Here is a 20,821-nt window from a genome sequence, read left to right as displayed (position 1 = left end):
CCAATCTGCTGCATCTATAAATCAACATCACAGCAAAAAGAGCACCACAATATGGCTTCTAAGGAATTTCTGTTTTACCAATTTTAGGTAAGCCAAAGAGGAAGGCACACGTAAATTAGAATGAAGGCAAGGACTCCAACATTCATGCCACCAACAGGAAATCTAAGGAAGAGGAGCAGTGGCTGGTTGAAACGGTTTTTGGAAAATATTACTGAGAGGCTAAGAGAAAAATTACCAGGTATACTCACAACTGCAAAGAAAAGATCTTTCCCCTCTCCCCGCCGTTCCCGAATCCAGCCAGGGCACGCCCGGTTGTAGTCTGACATAAAGGCGGGAACCAATCAAGTTCTGCTGAATGGTTTGAAATAAAGGCGGGAACCAATCGAGTTCTGCTGAGTGTTCAAATTTAAATGTCAACCAATAACAGCTCTGTAACCTCAAAAAAATCCCTAACTTGTTTGTGCCTGTCTATAAAAGAAGCTGTAAGATCCTTGCTGGGGGCCTCTTAGTGTCACCGGCAACGAGTGCACGGAGGACCGGGGTCGAACCTGCAATAAACGACCCTTGCCGCTTGGCTTTGACTCTGGACTCTGGTGGTTTGTTTTGGGGGGGGGGGGACTCTCGAATCGGGGCATATCATTACCTGTAACCATTGCGACTGGTCATTGTGGCCAGAGGTCCAGGCATTCACTTTGCCCTGTTTGTCCAGCCGAGCTTTCCTTGGTTCCCAGGTGAACATGTCCATGTTGAGAGTCCTGAAGATGCTGGAGGCGGTGATCTGATAGTCTTGTATGTGTCCTGATTTCATCCCCAGAGGCTCTGAACAGCCTGAAAGAAAATGAGAAGGTCTCCATGAGAAAAATAATGGATGACCCTGCAAGTTTTCTACGTTCATTTTGCAGAGGCAAGAGAAGATTGAGCTTAATGCTATTCATTTCCCCAAAGAGAAAGCATCTAAATCCAAAAAAAGGCTATAATCAGAACTAAATCTGGAAAAAAAATCGAAACACAAGATAGCCAATTCAGACTATTTTGTCGGAATATATTTTGGAAAAATTGAAAACAAGACAGATAATTCAAACCGCTTTTCGGTGATAGATGATTTTGCAAAATGAAAACAAGGCTGAAATGCCTTTTCCTGTCTCATTACTGATAGCCTCATGACTATTCCCGTGTTTTCAACAGTTTCATTGTACCTTTAAAAAAGAACATTTTCTCACAAAATATATTTGGTTTTCTTTTATTTGTTTCCATAATGCTGCAAATGAAAATTCCCTCAGTACTAATAAGTCATTTTCACAAACTGCTCCAAAGGTATATTTCAAACTGGACAGTATTTTGTTTTCTAAGAAATGTCTGTTAATCTTTGTCACTGATTCCTATAGCACCAACATGGCTTCTTCTGGATGTTGAGGAAGCTTATATTTACTCGATGTATACCATGTGTCAGGCACTGTGCAAGTATAGAATTTAAAGTAATAGATAATAGAAGAAAATAAGCTGATTCTAGCAAAAATCATTCCTGAACAAGTCTTATTATAAAAACTGCATTTTGGTCATACTCAGTAACCTCTAGTTTTGGATATTTTTTTTTCAACGTTTATTTATTTTTTGGGGGGACAGAGAGAGACAGAGCATGAACGGGGGAGGGGCAGAGAGAGAGAGGGAGACACAGAATCGGAAACAGGCTCCAGGCTCTGAGCCATCAGCCCAGAGCCTGACGCGGGGCTCGAACTCACGGACCGCGAGATCGTGACCTGGCTGAAGTCGGACGCTTAACCTACTGTGCTACCCAGGCGCCCCTAGTTTTGGATATTTTTGAAAGATTTTCAGATCTGGCACATATATCTTCAGGTATGACATGGTGTAAAATTTGGGTTTGTCTGTTACTAGGAAATTGTGTGTGCGCACACACACACACACACACACACACACAATTTCTCAAGGAAATGTACACACCATTTCCCAATCTTGAATTGCAACTGTGACAAAATTCCATTCACAAAGCTCATAATAGGAAGCACGATTCTCTTATCATATTAGCAAATATTCCATATGTATAATTATAACATTCTGACCGAGAAACACATAAGTTTGATCTTCAAGAAAGCCAAGATAAAAATGAGGACTTCTCTAATCAAGGCCTCCATCTCTGTGTAATCTACTGCTTCCCCACTTGCTCTCTGTATGGCCTTTTACCTATTATTTAACTACTTTATGCCTTAGTTTTTTCATCTGTAAAATGGTAGTAATATAGAAACTACCTCAAAAAGTGTTCTAAGAAATTAGTTAATAAATATAAAGTATTTAGAAACAGTAGGCATATAGCTAACATTCAGTAAATGTTAGCTGTTTTTATTATTTCCCTAAAGCTAATTCCAACAGATAACAACGTTAAGTCCCCAAATCAGCACAGCAGTGAGTACTAAATAATGGACAAGGATTGGTTGCATTTCCTGAAACTAGGCCATTTTAAGTCTAAGGCTTTAAGAGAGGGGGCTTAGCACTCCTCATTGATAAATAGTTCTTAATTACAACCCATTGCTTTCTGCTCTACTCAACCTAGATCACTTCCTTCTTGAGGCTCCTCCATGTTTGCCTTCACCTCCACCTTCTAAGAAATGCCTTTCCCATGCAAACGTGACAAAAACTCACATGAAGGATTAGCCACTTGTGTGCCTAACACAAGTCTTGTTGGGTTTTAGGTGTAACAGATCTAGACCCTAAGTCTCAGGATAAAAATAGCTCCAAATTCTAAATATTAGTTTTGGAGGAGAAAAATTTCATGACAAATCTCAAAGATTCTAGAAAGTTCCAAAGTCTTAATGACAAGCCATTTGTCTTCAGGCCATTTGAGGGTACCATGCCTTGCCTGCATTACAGATTTCTGACTTTTTTATTATGACCACCAACTCCCCCACAGCCACTCTGCCCTGATACTAGAGTCTTCATAAAACTCTTGGCTTGCAGAAAGATACAAGGGGAAAGGTAGTTGTTTTTCTCATTTTGTGATATAATATTTAAAGTCTCAGATGGAAAAGGGATGCTTTTACTCTGGTCATTTCTGCTTAGTCATAGAATTCATTTCGTATCTACTCTGTTGTCTAGTATCTAGCCCAGAGTAAGTGCTGAATAATTTGTTCAAAGAATGGATGAATGAATGAGTTTCTCCTCTAATTATAGTCATGATTCATTTCATTCTAACCATCTTAAATCATATCTCTTTCAGAGAATTTAGGGGATTTTCTTTTTCAAGTGTCTGGGAAAAGATTATTGATCTTGTAGGCAAGCTGAGAGATCTCCTAACAGTTTATTGGGTACAAAAAGGAAGCCTTGTGCTTTACAGTGTTGCAGTGGATTGTGGCAAATAGTTTGGACCATTATATTACTGTTTATTTCCAAGTGTTAGAGCTAATCTCCCTGCCAATTTGCCTCACACTACAAAATTTCCTTCTCATCCACATGATTTCACATATATAGATTAATTAACACTTTGACCAGAATGGATGGCACCTGAACAAAATGAAGCATTAACAAAGACATTGATTATCTCTATAGTGAAGTGCCCTAGCTTTTAAAAGCATCCATTGAAAGATAGTATCCTCCGCTTGCAAGTTTGAAGTCAATTTGTGGGGTGGGGAGATGGGGTTTGGCTTCTTTTTAAGAACATAAAGTCTGTAACGCATCAGGTGTAGACTCCTATAAAAACTGAAAGTCACATATATTTATACGTTGGGGGTTTAACTGTGCCATCTAAGAGACACTGACCCTCATGAATCAAGAGACTGGAAAACTGGAGAAGGTGATTGTTAAACAACTAAAAACCATGGGGCTTGGCTTCTTCTTGATTGCTTTATGATGAATGACTTAGGGATGACATTGGCTTGTGATGATAGAGTGACATGTAATATAAACACTACACAGCAATTATTCTGTTGAGATTTCTGGCAGTCAATAAGCTGGTTTGAATTACCAAAATAAAGAAAACATCACTGTTAGGATAATTAATAGAACTAAAACCGTATGTTGGTTGCTTTATAAGGGACATCCATATATAGTATGAAAATGTAATTCTTAAAATAGATTCACTCATCCGGCCAAATGTCTCTAATTCCTTTAAGTGTAGTGGGTTCAGTTAAAGTTTGGCTGTTTTTAATAATAACTTTTATTTGCTTAAAAAAATCATTCCTTTTCTCCATATCACAAATAAACCTAAGAAGGGAAACAGATATAAAGCATATGTTTTAACGTCCGTGCAACCTTTTGAAATGAATAAAAAGCTCTCAGTTGTCCATTTGGAAAGATGTATCCTCCTATTTTTGACTTAGTGGCATTATTGTAAGTTTGATAAAGTCTTTCATGCTAAAAAGTAGGGCAAATGTGAATTTTTGATTTGGCTTTCTACAAAACAGTTGTTTGAACAAAATAATCTCAGGCCATAGTGGCAAAGGTCATTTTTAAATGTTGATGCTAGAAATACAAAGAACAACTACCCAAAATACAGCACAGTGATATGCCTAGGCAAGGTTTTCTGTTTAGCTCAGAATCTAGCTATATTGAAATGGGACCACTGTGAGATCTACACATTAAGTCTTCATCTTTGTATCTAGTACTGATGCTCCTGGAAGACAAGAATTATTTAACTCTGAGTCCTTTGATAGATTTATCTTTGAGCTGGATAATCACTGTTTGTACAATAAGCAGGTTGCTAGATAAGAATGATAAAGAATGAATTTATAGTAGCTATCTTATTTGTGAAGTATTATCTCCCTGGGAGGAATGATAAATTTACATGTTTCATAAAACCTAAACAAAACAAAATAAAACCAAGTTCTTATGGTGGATGGACAAAGATAAAGCTTACTTTTCTATGCCATAGAGCCTCAGCATAGCTGCAATTTATGAGGTCAGGCAGATTCCAGTTTATACTGAACTTTCATCACAAAACATAAATCATAGTTACTACTAAACACAGGACACATTTAAATTTGACAAAAGTTTCCAGTGAGAATTGTTGTACTTTCTTCCACCAAAGAAATACACTGCTCCTTCTACATTAATTTCATTTTGTAGCAAGTTTTAGAACTTGTTGATGCTACATGCACGCGAGCATGCACACACACACACACACACACACACACACACACACACGCGCGCGCGCGCACGCGCGCACACGCGCAGTTTCTAAATGACATCTAGACATTTTGTAGCAAAAATGAATGTTCATGAGTGTTGGAAAATAGAAAATTAGTAACAGACTACATACAAATGTGTGGGTTTTTTTTCTTTACAGAAAATACAGAAAAAGAAATTTGAGACTCACCGGATAGTTCACATCCAAGAAGTTCCATTCTCAAAGTGCAATGTCTTCTACAAACTTGGGGATAGAGTCTTACATACTGAGCTTTTATGGGAGGTGTGAAAGAGTTAGCATAGGGTGTGTTGTTATCAACATTTCCACGAAACACCTGTATAAAGAGATAATATAGAGTTTAAAATGATTGACTACAGCAGCTTCTTTTCCTATTTTCAAATACTGACCCTTTATCCTACCCAATGTAATCTTTCAAAAACTGGATTAAGTAATTTGGGGATCTGAAGCATTTAGGAATCACCTTGCCCTCAGCAGTGAATATAAAACCTATAGATAAAATCCTAATTAAAGCTATAAACCACTGTGGTCCATGGTATAATCTATACTCTACTATGATGGTCTTGTCGATTTTAAGGCCAGTCCTTTAGAGCCAGGGGAGTGCTTCTTTATTTTTTTGAGAAATGGGCACCTTAAACTTTTCACCTTAATCTGGGTCTATCCGTTCATGCTGCTACTTAGTATTTATAGGTTTGTGGGGTTTGTTTGCTTTTTTTTGTTTGTTTTATTGTGGGGTTTTTTTTTTGTTTGTTTTTTTTGTAGGAACCAGTCTTCACTAGTGTTACTGGATCACTCAGTCTCTCTAAAGCTATGATGAGACTTATGATGCTTCATGGTCTGATTCCTCAAGATTACTTTCTTATCAGTCAGTCCCAGACCACTGGATGAGAGAATCGTAAGTTTTTTATATGTATCTCCAGTGAAAAACAGTGTTTCCCTCTAAAAATTAAATGCTAAAATGTGTTACTTTTAATTCTTTTAAATCCCATTCTTGTTTTACTTTTTTGTAGAGCCTGGTAATCAGAAAACTTTATTTAAATTCATTAAAGAAATTTTTTTTTTCAACGTTTATTTATTTTTGGGACAGAGAGAGACAGAGCATGAACGGGGGAGGGGCAGAGAGAGAGAGGGAGACACAGAATCTGAAACAGGCTCCAGGCTCCGAGCCATCAGCCCAGAGCCCGATGCGGGGCTCGAACTCACTGACTGCGAGATCGTGACCTGGCTGAAGTCGGACACTTAACCGACTGCGCCACCCAGGCGCCCCATCATTAAAGAAATTTTTAAAAAACTTTCATAAAATTTATCAGAGTGTATTTTAGTGATTTGGTTTTAAATGGAATGAGATGCAGTCCTGATATTTTTAAGATTAAAAATTTTGAGGAAAAACTGATAAAAAATTGGGACTATCATGTGAAAAGGCAAAGTATACACTGAATATTATATTCATTTCCTCTAAAATATTTTATTCTGCTAAATAACAAAATTGCCTTCTAATATAAAAGTATACAAACATACATTTTTTTATTTAAAATAATTTTTCTTTAAAAATAGTAATTTTGATCTGTACTTATTTGATTAAGGAGAGTGCTAATCTGTGAAAAACCATAAAATGAAATTTTTATTTTAATTTAAGTAAAAATTAACTGTTCTATACAGGACTTTGCGATATTGTGATAAACTGTTTACACAGCCACCAATTAAAATCTGAGAAGATCATAAATAGTAGCAAGCGTACATATATTACTTGGAAAAATTCCTTACACCCTACACCCTACCAATCCAATTAAAAAAAATCATAAATGTATTTGCAACAACATAAGGAGACTGTTAAAGACTAAGTAAGTATTTGGCAATAAATGATTATTAACGGTATTTACTTTTAAATGAAATATTTAAATGAGTCTTACCATATCTTCATTAGTGCCTTTTACTTTGTACATCACCCAAGTTTTTCCATCATTACTATAGGCAATTTTGTAGGATTTTATATACTCTGGACTTCCAATCCTCTTGGCTCCTTGGGTAATAACACCCGTAACTCTCATTTTTCTTTGTAAATTTATCTGAGGAGACAAGACATAACAGTAATTTCATTTCTTTTAAGATGACAATATTGACAATATCAATTTTGGGAATGGGACATTTTCATTTATTAGTATAGATTTAAAATAACACAAAAAGCTAATAATTTTCTTATTTTTTTCACCTGATTATTAAGTATATGTCAACCTCAGTTTCAAAATCTTTCCTTAACAGAATACATTTTTTTAAGTAAGCAATATTTGTGAATAAAGTTTGAAAAGGGCAATGTGTCTCCAAAATATAAGAAACATTTGCTTGGTTATGATATGGAGGTATGATTTTGTAAACTAAAAAATGGAAATATTATCTTGTCAAAATTACCTCAGTGACATTACTCTGAAACAGTAATGTCACCATAATTTTAATGTGTCTCAAATTCTTTCAGCTTCAACAAATCCATGTAAAATAAAACACGAAAACTGTCAGGAGATCTTTGAATACTAGAATAAAAAAAGGGTAAAGGTAACAGTAAAGATAAAAAACAAACAAATAAAAAAAAAACAAACAGAATTATCTTCATTTTCAGGATCCTTATAGTGTAGTCTCTGCTATGTGTTACGGATGGTTTTTCAACACATAGTTGCTTTCCTCTTCATTTCATCTTATAGAGACTTTCTCATTTTTTTATGATTTGATTTTAGAAAGAGTAAATATGCAAGAAGGGGAGAGGGGTGGGGGGGAGGAGAGAGAGAGACAGAGAGAGAGAGAGAGAATCTGAAGTAGGCTCAGCACAGAGCCCTATGTGGGGGTAGATTCCACAACCCTGGGATCATGACCTGAGCTGAAATCAATAATCTGATCCTCAACCAACTGAGCTATCCAGGCACACCATTATGAAGGCTTTCTACCTGGAATTTTCTCTCCGTATTTTCTCCTAATTCCAAATCACCTTAGAATAGTTTGCTGCAAAAGTAACAGTCATCTAATAAAAATTTTAATATTGTTTTCAAATTTAAATAGGGAGCTCCTTTTGACATTCAATGTATAAATAAATGCTAGACAAAGGTAAGAAAAGTTTTTACATACAGGGCAAACATTAAGAATTGTTCCATTCACTTTAAAATGCCCTTATGATGTCTATAAAATCTTACAGTCAGTAGAAAGGTACTGCCTCACTGTTCTTGAGGGAATGCTATAAACTCTCTTCTCACCAATCACATTATCCTATAATATTGAGTTAATAATTCAGATCCCATTTTCCAAAGAAAAACAGAAAATCTTCAGATTCATGTAAGTGACCAGGGTTTGTCACCCTCTGATGAGACTAAGAGTTAACATTTGAAATGGTAGAGGATGTGCACAAGGAAACCAGCTCCTCTTTAAATCACTACACACACACACACACACACACACACACACACACACACACACACTATATTCTAAATATAGATTCATGTTACATATTCAAAAAAGTTAAAAATGAGAACTAAGACAACAGCCTAATTATGGAAAGAGCCTAAATGTCCATCAATTGATGAATGGATAGAGAAATTGTGGTTTATATACACAATGGAATACTACTTGGCAATGAGAAAGAATGAAATATGGCCTTTTGTAGCAATGTGGATGGAACTGGAGAGTGTTATGCTAAGTGAAATAAGTCAGGCAGAGAAAGACAGATACCATAGGTTTTCACACTCGTGTGGATCCTGAGAAACTTAACAGAAGACCATGGGGGAGGGGAAGGGGGAAAAAGTTACAGAGAGGGAAGGAGGCAAACGATAAGAGACTCTTAAAAACTGAGAATAAACTGAGGATTGATGGGGCTGGGAGGGCGGGGAAAGTGGGTGATGGGCATTGAAGAGGGCATCTGTTGGGATGAACACTGGGTGTTGTATGCAAACCAATCTGAAAATAAATTTCATATTAAAAATAAATAAAATAAAATAAAATAAAATACAATAAAAAGAATAGGCAACCTCCAAAAGACACTTTGTTTCAGTGTATTAGGTAAATTAGCACATTGCTGTGGAAGAGGATATTCTTCCAGTATCTTATGTATCATCTTCTTTTTCTTTAATCTGAGACTCTTCATAGTCTACACCTTCTAATATATACAACGTAAAGAGTGGACACTTTGAATCATATTTTCTCCCATTTTGGAAGCCAAATTCCACCCTTGATATAGCTGAACATTCCTTTTCAATTATCTTTTATCTTGTTTCAATTATCTTGTTTATACCTCTTATAGACAGCCCAATTATCTCTGCTAGAGTTTTGGCTGATGAGCTGTAGACTAATTTTCTAAAGCTTAAATTGTGGAAGTATAACAATCCAAAAATTTGCGTACATGTTTCTAAGTCATTCAAAATGATGTTTTAAAAGATTCCTATTTGCTTTAATATTTACAAGCTCTGAGTGTAAATCTCAGCGAGTTGGTATTCCAGATAATAAAGCAGCACACAACTTGCATTGTATCTACTTTTAGTAGGTATTTGTAATTAAATATCAGTGCTATTTCCATTCAATAAGAAGTGTATAGAATGCAGATTCTGGGATTATTAACATTTACTAGGTTTTAGACTTTTGTGTTCTCATATACCTAGCACTGTTAAGCTTAGATAATGAGAGACTCGGTATAAAATGGCTAAGATTTCACTCTCATGGTCACACTACAAATTAATATCTGGAGTCACGTTGCTGTCGGAAATAAAATGAGCCTTGGAAGAAGGCTATGGCATGATGTTTGAAACATCACCACACAGTTCACTGCAAGAAATCGCCTTTCATATCATTCCAATATTGTTACAGTCTCTTTGTAAAATAAAATTGGCTAGGAGGTGAACTGCTTCTTATTCTGTTATTCTGCTTGTATGAACCACCCCAGACACCAAAAGTCTGCTGGGGATTCCAAATTTACATTCCAGAATTGCAAAATGACTCCCTGAGCTTGATGGATGTTCAAATATAGAATGAAATATTTTCACTTATTTATCTGGTTTCAGAGACATTGTTGCTCTTCTGGGATTGCATGACCTTAAACAAAAATGTATTCTAAGGTATTTTGAGTGAATAGTGTCCCCTGCATTAATAAAAATATTGAGAAACATAATCTGGATCTAGAATGCCTAGAACTCATGCAAAGGCCAGCCAGAGGCTAAAAATGGACTGATGATTAGAACCCTGGCTCTTGTCAGTTCCCACCAATACAATCTTGGACAACTTGTCTAAGTTTTTGAAATTTAATTTCCTCCTGTGTGAAGGGATTTTAATAGAATTATTACACATGAAGATTATATGATGTAATGCATGTAAAATTTAATAACACCTGCCACCTAGAAAACTTTTGGAACATTTGTTTTTAGAGTTAATTTTTAGTTTTTATTGTTGTTATCTAAATGAAAAGCATTCCTTTGTTTGTTTGTTTTCTACCCTTAACTATTTGGTGTTAGGGAATTTGGACTTCAAGAGGTATACTCTATGTATTAAAGCTGATAATCATAATAAGCATATGAAATAATTTGGAAACAACTTCCTAAGCTATGAACTTGATAAGACATTTAGGGCCACTATGTTTAAATTGTGTGTGTGAGCATGTGTGTGTGTGTGTGTGTGTGTGTGTGTGTGTGTGTATGAATCTAACCATTAGCTTCAACATGGGGTAAAAAGGAAACTTAATGGGTTCCTGACAAGATAGAAAGAACATGGGATACTGGCTCTCTCTGGCACTGGAGATACTCCAGGGTAGAAAGTTGCTGAGTAGGCACTGAGACTTATCAAACTCTAATACAAAAAACCATGAAAAGCCCTTAGTGTAATAGGAGCTTTTGACGTCCCCATGTATGTCTTTGTGTCTGGGATGCACGGAAGAGAATTCCAAGGGCTGTGATGGGTAAGAGGCTTGGGAAAAGCTTTCTAAAATATGCCATTTCTCACTCTTATTTTCTTGTTCCTTCTCGATTTACCCAGTTCCAGTCTACTACCAGCAGGAGGAAGTGGTAAAATGTGGGCCAGACCGGAACACGGAGCCTATGGTCACTAATAGGCCTGAGCAGTTCCCCTCTACACTCCACATCCCTGTCTCTTCACTAAGGAGGTAAAACAGAGTGATGGAGATCCTGATAAAAGCAGTGTCTGGGGCAAATGAGGCAGGGAGAAGAGAGATTAGGCGTAAGTACATATTATAGCTCTGTCATTAGACACCCTGTATGTACCAACTCAGTCCACCTGGAGTAGTTGAAATTAGGGCATGGACTTCACCTTGTCCTCCAGGTACATCACTAGCCAAAATATTAATACAAACTCTCTGAGAAATGCAAGCATTATAATTCAAAGAAGAAGAAGAAGAAAGAACAGAAAATACTAGAAAAAAAGTAATCTAATAGAACTGACAGGTTAAGATTTTAAAATAAAAAAAAAATCCCTACAAAGATAAAGACATTTTTGAAACATATTACTGGAGGGGCGCCTGGGTGTCTCAGTCGGGTGAGTGTCCGACTTTGGCTTAGGTCGTGATCTCATGGTTTGTGAGTTCAAATCCCACAACGATCTTACTCCTGTCAGCCTGTCAGCACAGACCCCTCTTTGAATCCTCTGTGTCCCTCTCTTTCTGCCCTTTCCCCACTCAGGTGTACTCTCTGACTCAAAAATAAATAGACATTAAAAAAAATAAGAAATAGAAGACTGGAACAAAAAAGAATCAACTTGAAATACTGATTTTAAAAAATTTAATTAAGGGGTGCCTGTGTGGCTCAGTCAGTTAAGCAACCAACTCTTGATCTCAGCTCAAGTCATGATCTCACAGTTCATGAGTTCAAGCCCCCATCGGGCTCTGTGCTGATGGTGTGAAGCCTGCTTGCAATTCTCTCTCCTTCTCTCTGCCTCTCCCCTGCTTGTGCTGTCTCTCTCTCTCTCTTTCTCTCTCTCTCTCTCTCTCAATAAATAAACATAAAAAAATAAAAATAAGAATAAAAATATAATTAAAGTTAAAAAGAGTTTAAAATGAAGTTAATTAAGGTTCCCAATGGGGTAATTTCAAGCCAAAGACAGAGCTGTAGAATAAACTAGTGAACACAAGACAGGTTATGGAACCCCTTTCAGAAGGTAATAGGATGGGATAGAGAGATTGCCCACACTGGCAGATGATGTAACAATTTACTTTGAGAATCTGAAGAAGCAACAAATAATAAAAACTAATTAAAAAGTTCTGTAAATTTGCTTAATATCAGATCAAAATATAATCTGTATCAGCAATGGTTGAAAATGTAATATAAATAATGAAAATAATGTGACAGTGGCACATGTGTAGTAAGACAGATCAATAAAAGAGTAGAAAATCAATAAATAGACCCCAGTACATAAGGGAACTTTATATATGAAATAAGTGATTTTCAAATCAGTGGAGAAAAGATAGAATGTTCAACAACTGGACTGGGATAATTTGGTAGATATGTTAAGTAAGTAAATTTAGATCAATATTTTTCCTTTTATCCCAGAGTAAATTCCAGGTAAATTAAACACTTAAATGAAAAACAAACAAACAAACAAACCACCAAAGGATCAGAGGAGAATATAAAATTAAAAATAATCTCAGAGATGAAAATGACTTTCTAATCATGGCGCTAATCTTAAAAGTGTTAAAATAAAAATTTCTTTAAGATAAAAAGGAAAATAAAGTAAAATACAAATGACAACTGGAATTACTATCTTCTAATCACATCATAGCAAAGAATAGATTAATCAAAGAAATCAGGAGATCTTACATATTAACAGACAAAACACAAACAATCCAATAGATAAAACATGTATAAAGGATTTTGTTAGTTGACTTCAGAAGAAATATATATAGATCTTACACATATGAAAAGATACCTACTCTTACTCATAATACAAATTAAATTAAATCTGTATGATACTATAATTCCCACAATATTACACAGTATTCACTAAAGTGTAAAGAACTTGGCAAGCTTGCACATTCCTGGTGGGAGTATAAATGACAGTCTTTTAGGAAGGACTTTTATGAATTTAGTGACATGAAGTGAAATGACAAATGCACATTTTCTTAAACTCAGAGATTTCATTCTAGGAATGCAGCCTACGAGTATAATCACACATAGGCAAATTGATGTGGGTACAAAGTTGTTCCCTGCAGTGCTGTATATGCAGAGCACAATTTCAAACAATTTAAAATGTCTATCAACAAGGGTCTAAGTCATTTCATTATGGAAAAGTCCAGAAAATGGAATACTCTTCAGTTGTAAAGCAAAAGAACAAGAAGGAGGGAAGAAGAGAGGAGGAGAGGGAGAGGGCGAGAAAGAGAGAAGGAGAGAGACTTTAGCATAGGATTTAAGAAATTACTGCTTGTCCAGTTTTGGTGTGGTATCAAAGAATATCTGCAATTATCTGGAAACTGTATGGAAGGAGCACTAAGATGTTGGCACCATAACAATGTGTGCTGCATACTTTTGTTTATACTACTGTAAAGGGCAAAGAATACATATACATATTTTCTTGTACAGGATTGTCATGTCTCTGAAAGCCAAAACAAAAACAAAAACAAAAACTGGTTAACAATGGTTTCTCTAACAGGAGGTAAACAGCTGGGTCAAAGAAGAGGGAAGAAGAATTTGGACAGTACTGTACATACTTTTTTGTGTCTTCTGAAACTTGAAATACGTGATGTCTTACCCATTCAAAATATAATTACAGTGAAAGAAAGCATATGATTGATAATAAGGTGTTATTTACAATAGGGAAAGTAATTTGAAAATATCTAGAGATTAAGTGATTCTAGAAAATATCTAGAAAGTATTAATAAACAATATGACCTTGTAGAAAATATATTTTAACCAAAAGACATAATGGAAGACCAGTATATATTTTAATGGACAACATAATACATTCGTTCTCTTAATTTTGTTTGTAAATTCTGTGCAGTTTTTATGAAAATCTGAAAGGATACTATTTTGTGTCATGATAAATTTATTCCAAAAATCTATACTTTTATTTTAAATTATACAGAGAAAAATTTCCATCATACTTAAAGTAATCTTGGAAATGATGTTAAAAAGGGGGAAATGTGCCATATATTAAGACATTGGAAAACCATTTAATTAAAAAAATAATGTGATACTAACTTAGACACAGAAAAATACCTAACTGGCATTGGAACAGGGGTCCAGGAAGAGGCCTGGATATATATTCACACTTGAGCCAGCATTACAAGTCAGGGGGAAAGGGCATGTTGGGAAAATTGATTCTTTATATAGAGGAAAACAAAGCGGGATTGGTATGTACTGAAGACCAAATGTGAAAAGTAACACTATTCATCTAATGGAAGAAAAGGTACAAACATATTTTTGTGACTTCAGAGTTGAAGAAGCTGTTCTGAAGAAGACCAGAAAAGCACAAAATGAAATGGGAGAAATGAAATTGCCTCCAAAAAAAAATTTCAAGGTTTCTATTCAACCAAGTACCTTATGGGTAAAGTTAACAGAAAAGTGACAGCTTGGGAGGAGAAATCTGTAATGTCAAAAGCCGACAGGAGATTATTTAATATACTAGTTCTCAAACTTTTAGGTCTCAAACTCCTTTACTTTATTTTTCTTTAATTTTTTTTTTATTTTGAGAAAGACAGAGAGAGAGCTGGGAAGGGGCAGAGAGAGGAAGAGAGAATCCCAAGCAGCCTCTGCACTGAGAGCTGCCTCAACTGTCACCACCCAGATGTCCCAGGATTCCTTTATTCTTAAAAATTACTGAAGGGCCCAAAGAGCAAATAAACTCACACACGGCATTTTGGAACATGTGTGTGTGTGTGTGTGTGTGTGTGTGTGTGTGTGTGTAATAATATAGAAATGTACATACTATATTATATATATGTGCATGTGTATATATAGAGAGTATATATATATAATAATGTAGAAATATACATAGCATATATTATACTTATTCTATTCGAAATTAAAACTGACAAATTTAAAAATACTTATTAATTTCAAAATAACAATAATAAACTAATTACATTTTAACATAAACAATATATTTTTATAAAAAATAATTATATTGTCCCAAACCAAAAATGTATTGAAAGGTTATTTTACGTTTGTATGAATCTCTTGAGTATCTGTCTTAAGAGAAAACAAGTAGGTTCTCATATTTGCATCTCTGTTTACTCTATTACAAAATATTTTTGGCTGAAGTATATGAAGAAAATGCAGGCTCCAATGATATGTAATTGTAAAAGGAAGGAGTATTTTAATAATCTTTCCAGATAATATGTATATTCCTCTTTGCTACCACATCAAAACTTGATAAGCAAAGTTTAAATTCTAGTTGTAGTGTGGAATGTGAAATCTACCAGTGAACTTTTCATATTCATAATGTTAAAATCCATAGGTTTATCTTGCATTTTGAATAGATCTTTTATCTATGCATGGTTTTGTGCCATCATGTATTGGACATTTGGGAAATATGGGCTCATTGAAATATGAAGAGTTTCTAAATGATGACACATTTATTATATAATATCAAAATGTTACATTCATTAATAACACCACAAATTTTACCAGAAAAGTCTGTATTAGAAGCTATTAAGCTCACATTGGTGGTTATATTTTCTGCAAAATTCTAATTTTCACTTGAAATCTCAAATTTTATCGCTAGCAACAAATATTGTCAGCTATTTCCCTTAATGTTGATGGATTATTGTGTTCATTTTCACAGCAATACTGCCAAATATACAGATGTCAATAGTCAGTGTCTGTCAATTGTTCCTTAAAGTAAACATGATTAAAAAAAAGGGGGAGCTCAGCTTGCAAGTCACACTCTCCCAAGTGCTTTTTCTTGAGATAATCATCATACTTCACTACTCAGCAGAAGTGCTTTCTGTGTAATTTCCATTTCATTGTGCAGAATATTAAAGACATGGCAAGGATTGGCATTTAATAAAATTAATGATCATTAATGATTCATCAAGGACATTCTTAAATGAACTGATTAAAATTTTTTTTTTCCTTTAGCACGATGGAGATGGATACAATGACTACTTGTATAGTTTGGTGCTACTGTCTTGATTTGTGCTAAGGCACCAACAGTTTTACTCACCATTGTTTTGTGGCATCAGTGCAAATATTAACACAGTGAAAATGGCCAAGAAAGTCTTAGAATTATTATGGAACTAGTGTTGACCTGTGAACCTCCTGAATGGGCACTTGGGGACCCCTGACTCCACAAGGAATATGTGACCTTCACGTTCAACTGCGAAGTACTGATCTAAAAGAATGGTTTTTACCAACACATACACACACATGATGAAGAAGTCAATAGAAAATGGAGCAAAGGATATTACAAGGCAATTCAGAGAAAATAAAATACCAATAGTTAAACTCTCACTCTTAATTAAACAAATGCAAATTAAAAAAAAGACATTAAATTATAGCCGACAGAATGACAAAACAAAAATGTTAGATAATATCAAGTATTGGTGAAGTATTCCTCTGCTGATAGTGAAGGTACAAACTGGGATAGTTATTTCAATCTGTTCGTTGTTAGCAAAATTAAGCAATCTATTTCTGAGTATTATTTCCTGAAAAAATTGTTGCCTAAGTGCTCAGTGAGAAATGCACACACCTATTTATTGTAGATATTTTTTTATCTTAGCAAAGAAGGCAGCTTAAGTGAATATCCCTAGAGGTGTAAGAGATTTAAAATTTAAAACGTATGTGTGTGTGCATGCAAGCGTGTGTGTGTACTCTTGCACACACATACACAGGCATACCTTCTAAGAGTTGGAAGTGAACTGGATTTACCCATGGCTATCAAAAAACATAAGAATGTGTGAAGAACAATGAAGTATACACAATATCATTTATGTAAATTTAAAAACACACATATACACCATAATATCATGCACTGTCCAATAATTCACCTGTCTAAGTCAACGTAGGAAGGGAGAAATGACAGTTACACATCAGCTCTACCAGGCTGGGTTTCTATAAGGGAAGAAGAATGGTAAGGAAAGGGCAGAATGGGTAACAATGCTAACAGATTCATCCTCAAATCAGTGCTGGCAAATGATATCCTAAGTGGGGAAAGGAATCATTGTTTCCTCCCATTTACTCTTTTCTCAAGGAAAATGACTACATATGGGCATCTGATGTAATAGGAGTGCATATATACAAAAGTATTGTCTGAGACTCACTGCCTAGTATAAAATAGAGTACATACGCATTTCAAACATGTTTATTATACAATAACATACTTAAAATTATTTATGGTTGTAATTTAGGCAAAAGCTAGTATTAAGTAAGCAATTGGCTTTTAGGGTAGCTTTATGAATAGCTAATTGTTTTTCTCTACCTCAAGCTTGTTACCAGAAGTTGTGATATACTTACATAGTACATTCAAGTGTGGGTCTGACTAGTGGCTGGAATCACTACAAAACAATAATCCAAACATAAAATGCAAACTAATACAGTTTGCAAAAGGGAATTACTTTCTAATTTTATTTAATTGAAAAAGAAGCATTCGGTTTTTTCAATGTTGTAATGGTTGGGAAGCGTAGGAGAATTTCTTTCTTAAACTTTAGGAAGCATTTGCCAAGGTAAACTGAGGCATATTAAAAATTTTAAGAGTTTATTTGAACAAAAATCAACGCAAATGGGGGAGCACCAATCCAGAAGTGGTTAGGAGTGGTCTGTCAACAAGTGTTAGAGGAAAGACTTTTATGGGGAAGAAGTGGAAACAAAGCAAGGAAATTATTTGATTGTCAAGAGCTCAACAAGCTGCATTATTTGGGAAAGGCTACCTAGCTGTTTATGACTGGTTGTCTTTAGGTTTCGATTTCTTAACCTTGAGACATTTCAGGCTTAGGTTCTGGTTTGCTTATGTAGGCTGCTAAGACAAAAAAGCCACCTCAATTTAATGGTGTCCTTATTTAATTAATTTAAGATCAATTAGCAAGAAAAATAAATGTCTGATTCATAGCTTATTCTTAGGAAAATCATGTTAGGGGCACATGCATAGCTCAGTCAGTTAAGCGTCTGATTTCTGCTGGGGTCACGATCTCGTGGTCTGTGGGTTGCAGCCCTGCATTGGGCTTTGGGCTGACAGCTCAGAGCCTGGAGCCTGCTTCAGATTTTGTGTCCCCCCTCACCCCCTGCCCGTTCCCTACTCATGCTCTGTCTCTCAAAAATAGATAAATGTTAAAAAAATTTTTTTAAAAAGGAAAATCATGTTAAAAATCAAACACTTAGTGATCATTTACTTCATGATTATTGAGGCACATATACACAAGCAGTAGTTTGTGAGTTGCTACATAAAAATGCAGACTTAAAGATTAAATAGCATATTATAGAAATATATTTGTAATATATGTATACATGTTATATATGTAATATATGTATATGAATATAATATGTATATAATATATATAAAATAGATTATATATTATTACATATTATATTACATATTATAGAAATATAAGACATTGAATAATATTTTATAGAAATCATTATATATACACCATTGTTTTCATAAATTGCATAAAATAAGGCACTTTGTTTAAATTAATGACTAAGTGAAGAGAAATTTTGAAATACTTTTCTTTTTTAATGAGGGTTATAGATTACCATATAAATAATAAAAGCATCAGGTAAAAGATTAATTAATAAAAGGATCTGCTAGATAGGATGAGACTTGTATAAATTCCATCATTAGAATTGCTAAAAATATAACGTGAGGAATTTGCTGTTAGTGTATATTAGATGCATACATTCGGCTTAAACTAAAAGAAAAACACATTTCCTTTTTTTTTTTTTTTTTTTTTTTGTGGCTTCTTATTTATTTAGTTACCAAAATAAAAATGAAGGGCAATCAACAGATCAAGCTACACAATCCTGAAATTTGCAATGCGGTTTTGGTGAAGACAGAAGAGCCCACCAAACATGCCATCTGGTCCCCAACATAAGGAAAAAGCATCCTGAATGCTGAGGCCGCTACTGCAAGGATAGTGCCTCATCCCACAGCAGCTTTTGCGTGAGCAACTGTTGTGTTAAACCACTAAGATTCAGGATTTATGCAAAGAAGAACACATTTCTTAAATAAAGAACCATCACCCTATAACCATCTTTCAATTACAAGAAATGAGTATTTCACTTGAACATCAGAGGTCCTTTTATTGAGTTAAAAACATTATTTTTCACATGATTATTATCAAGAAAATGTGTAATTGGAAAAATTAGAGCACCTAAAAATTGTAAATTGTCATATTCATAATACTTTCATCTTAATGGAGATTTTATTTTCTGTACTAGCATTCCTCCCCTGGTGGTAATGCAAAAAAAAAAAAAACAAAAAAAAAACAAAAACAAAAAAACAAACCATATATTCAATTAGCGCTTTTTCCTAACGCTAAGTATCTGGACGTATGTAAGTACAGGTATTTATTTGAAACTTCCAGGGGGCACCTGGGTGGCTCAGTGGGTTCAGAGTCTGACTTTGCCTCAGGTCATCATCTCGCAGTTCATGAGTTCAATTTCCACATCAGGCTTGCTGCTGTCAGCACAGAGCCCATTGTGGATCCTCTGACCCCCTCTCTTCGCCCCTGCCCTGCTTGGGTGTTCTCTCTCTCAAAAATAAATAAATTTTAAAAAAGAAATGTCCAGATAATGATTTTGCACTGATAGTATTTAAACTTTTATACTTCAAAATGAGATTTTTTTTCTAGCCACAATATTGTTCATAATCAACCTCACTGAACCATGTTCTCATAGTTCACAGTAAAGACAACCCTCCTAGAAGAGCTTTTGGATGGGAACTTGGAATATAAGTTAGTCTCAGGCACAAAGAAGATATAACCATATCTGGGTGATAGCAGAAAGGACTTGAGCCTCCCAGGCAGTTTTAAATATTTGGATTGTAAAGACTGTCCCTGCAGGGATCAAAACAAAACAAAACAAAACAAAACAAAAAACAAAACACAGGAACATTATCACTAGAAGCTTCTAGTTAAAAATGACAAGGAATTGGAGCTCCCTGTTCTTTCACATTTTCTCATTAATGTATTCTATTGAATGCATCTTTAACATCTTCTGTGGAGACCTCCTGGTAGGAAGTATCATGAATGCACTTCAGGAGGAAGGCTTCTGAGGTATTTCCCCATGAGGGGAGCAACTCAGACCCAACAGGGCAGAGTTTATAGTTTGACATGGCTGGTCCTAGTTCTATAAGAGATTTCTCTGACACAACCTCATTTTTATCACCAACAACCCAATCAACTGACATTCTTCATCCCCACCATTAAACACGCTCACTATTGTACACATCCTGGCACTTTGGGCTGCTCTCCGTCAGGCCCACTGCCTTCATTCTTGCCAGCTGAACTGTCCACCAACCATGAGTCAGTGGTGTTTGTTCTCCAACTTGTTTTTTTCAAGTTGTGCTTGTTATTTTAACTATGTAATTTAATTAAAAATAATTGCCAAAATGGAACTGGGAAAGGAGAGGGTTTTTTTGCCCATGAAAACATGAAAAAGCTTTGAAAAACCAAGGAAAGGCAAATTACTGAAAACAAGGGATAATACTGAGGAAAATCATTAATAGTACGTTTACCTAAGGTATTAATATCTAGGTTTTTATTCTTGA

The 20,821-nt window shown here is 35.1% G+C and overlaps 1 protein-coding gene across 2 annotated transcripts in view; it reads right to left on the bottom strand.

Moving 5' to 3' along the window:
* EDIL3 (EGF like and discoidin domains 3) overlaps positions 1-20,821 on the bottom strand; it is a 427,380-nt gene that overhangs the window by 114,429 nt on the left and 292,130 nt on the right. For both annotated transcript variants that reach the window (XM_086697330.1, XM_086697323.1), the window contains 3 exons: positions 7,063-7,218; positions 5,324-5,468; positions 644-828 (listed from right to left, as the gene is read on the bottom strand). In XM_086697330.1, coding sequence (XP_086553456.1) covers positions 644-828; positions 5,324-5,468; positions 7,063-7,218 — 486 coding nt within the window. The remainder of the gene's footprint in view (positions 1-643; positions 829-5,323; positions 5,469-7,062; positions 7,219-20,821) is intronic.

This window comes from Puma concolor, chromosome A1 (genome assembly GCF_028749965.1).
Source record: "Puma concolor isolate L17-30 chromosome A1, mPumCon1.1.hap2, whole genome shotgun sequence".
Taxonomy (NCBI): domain Eukaryota; kingdom Metazoa; phylum Chordata; class Mammalia; order Carnivora; family Felidae; genus Puma; species Puma concolor.
Note: the sequence above shows the minus strand (reverse complement) of the source record. Positions and strands in the feature narration are given on the sequence as shown.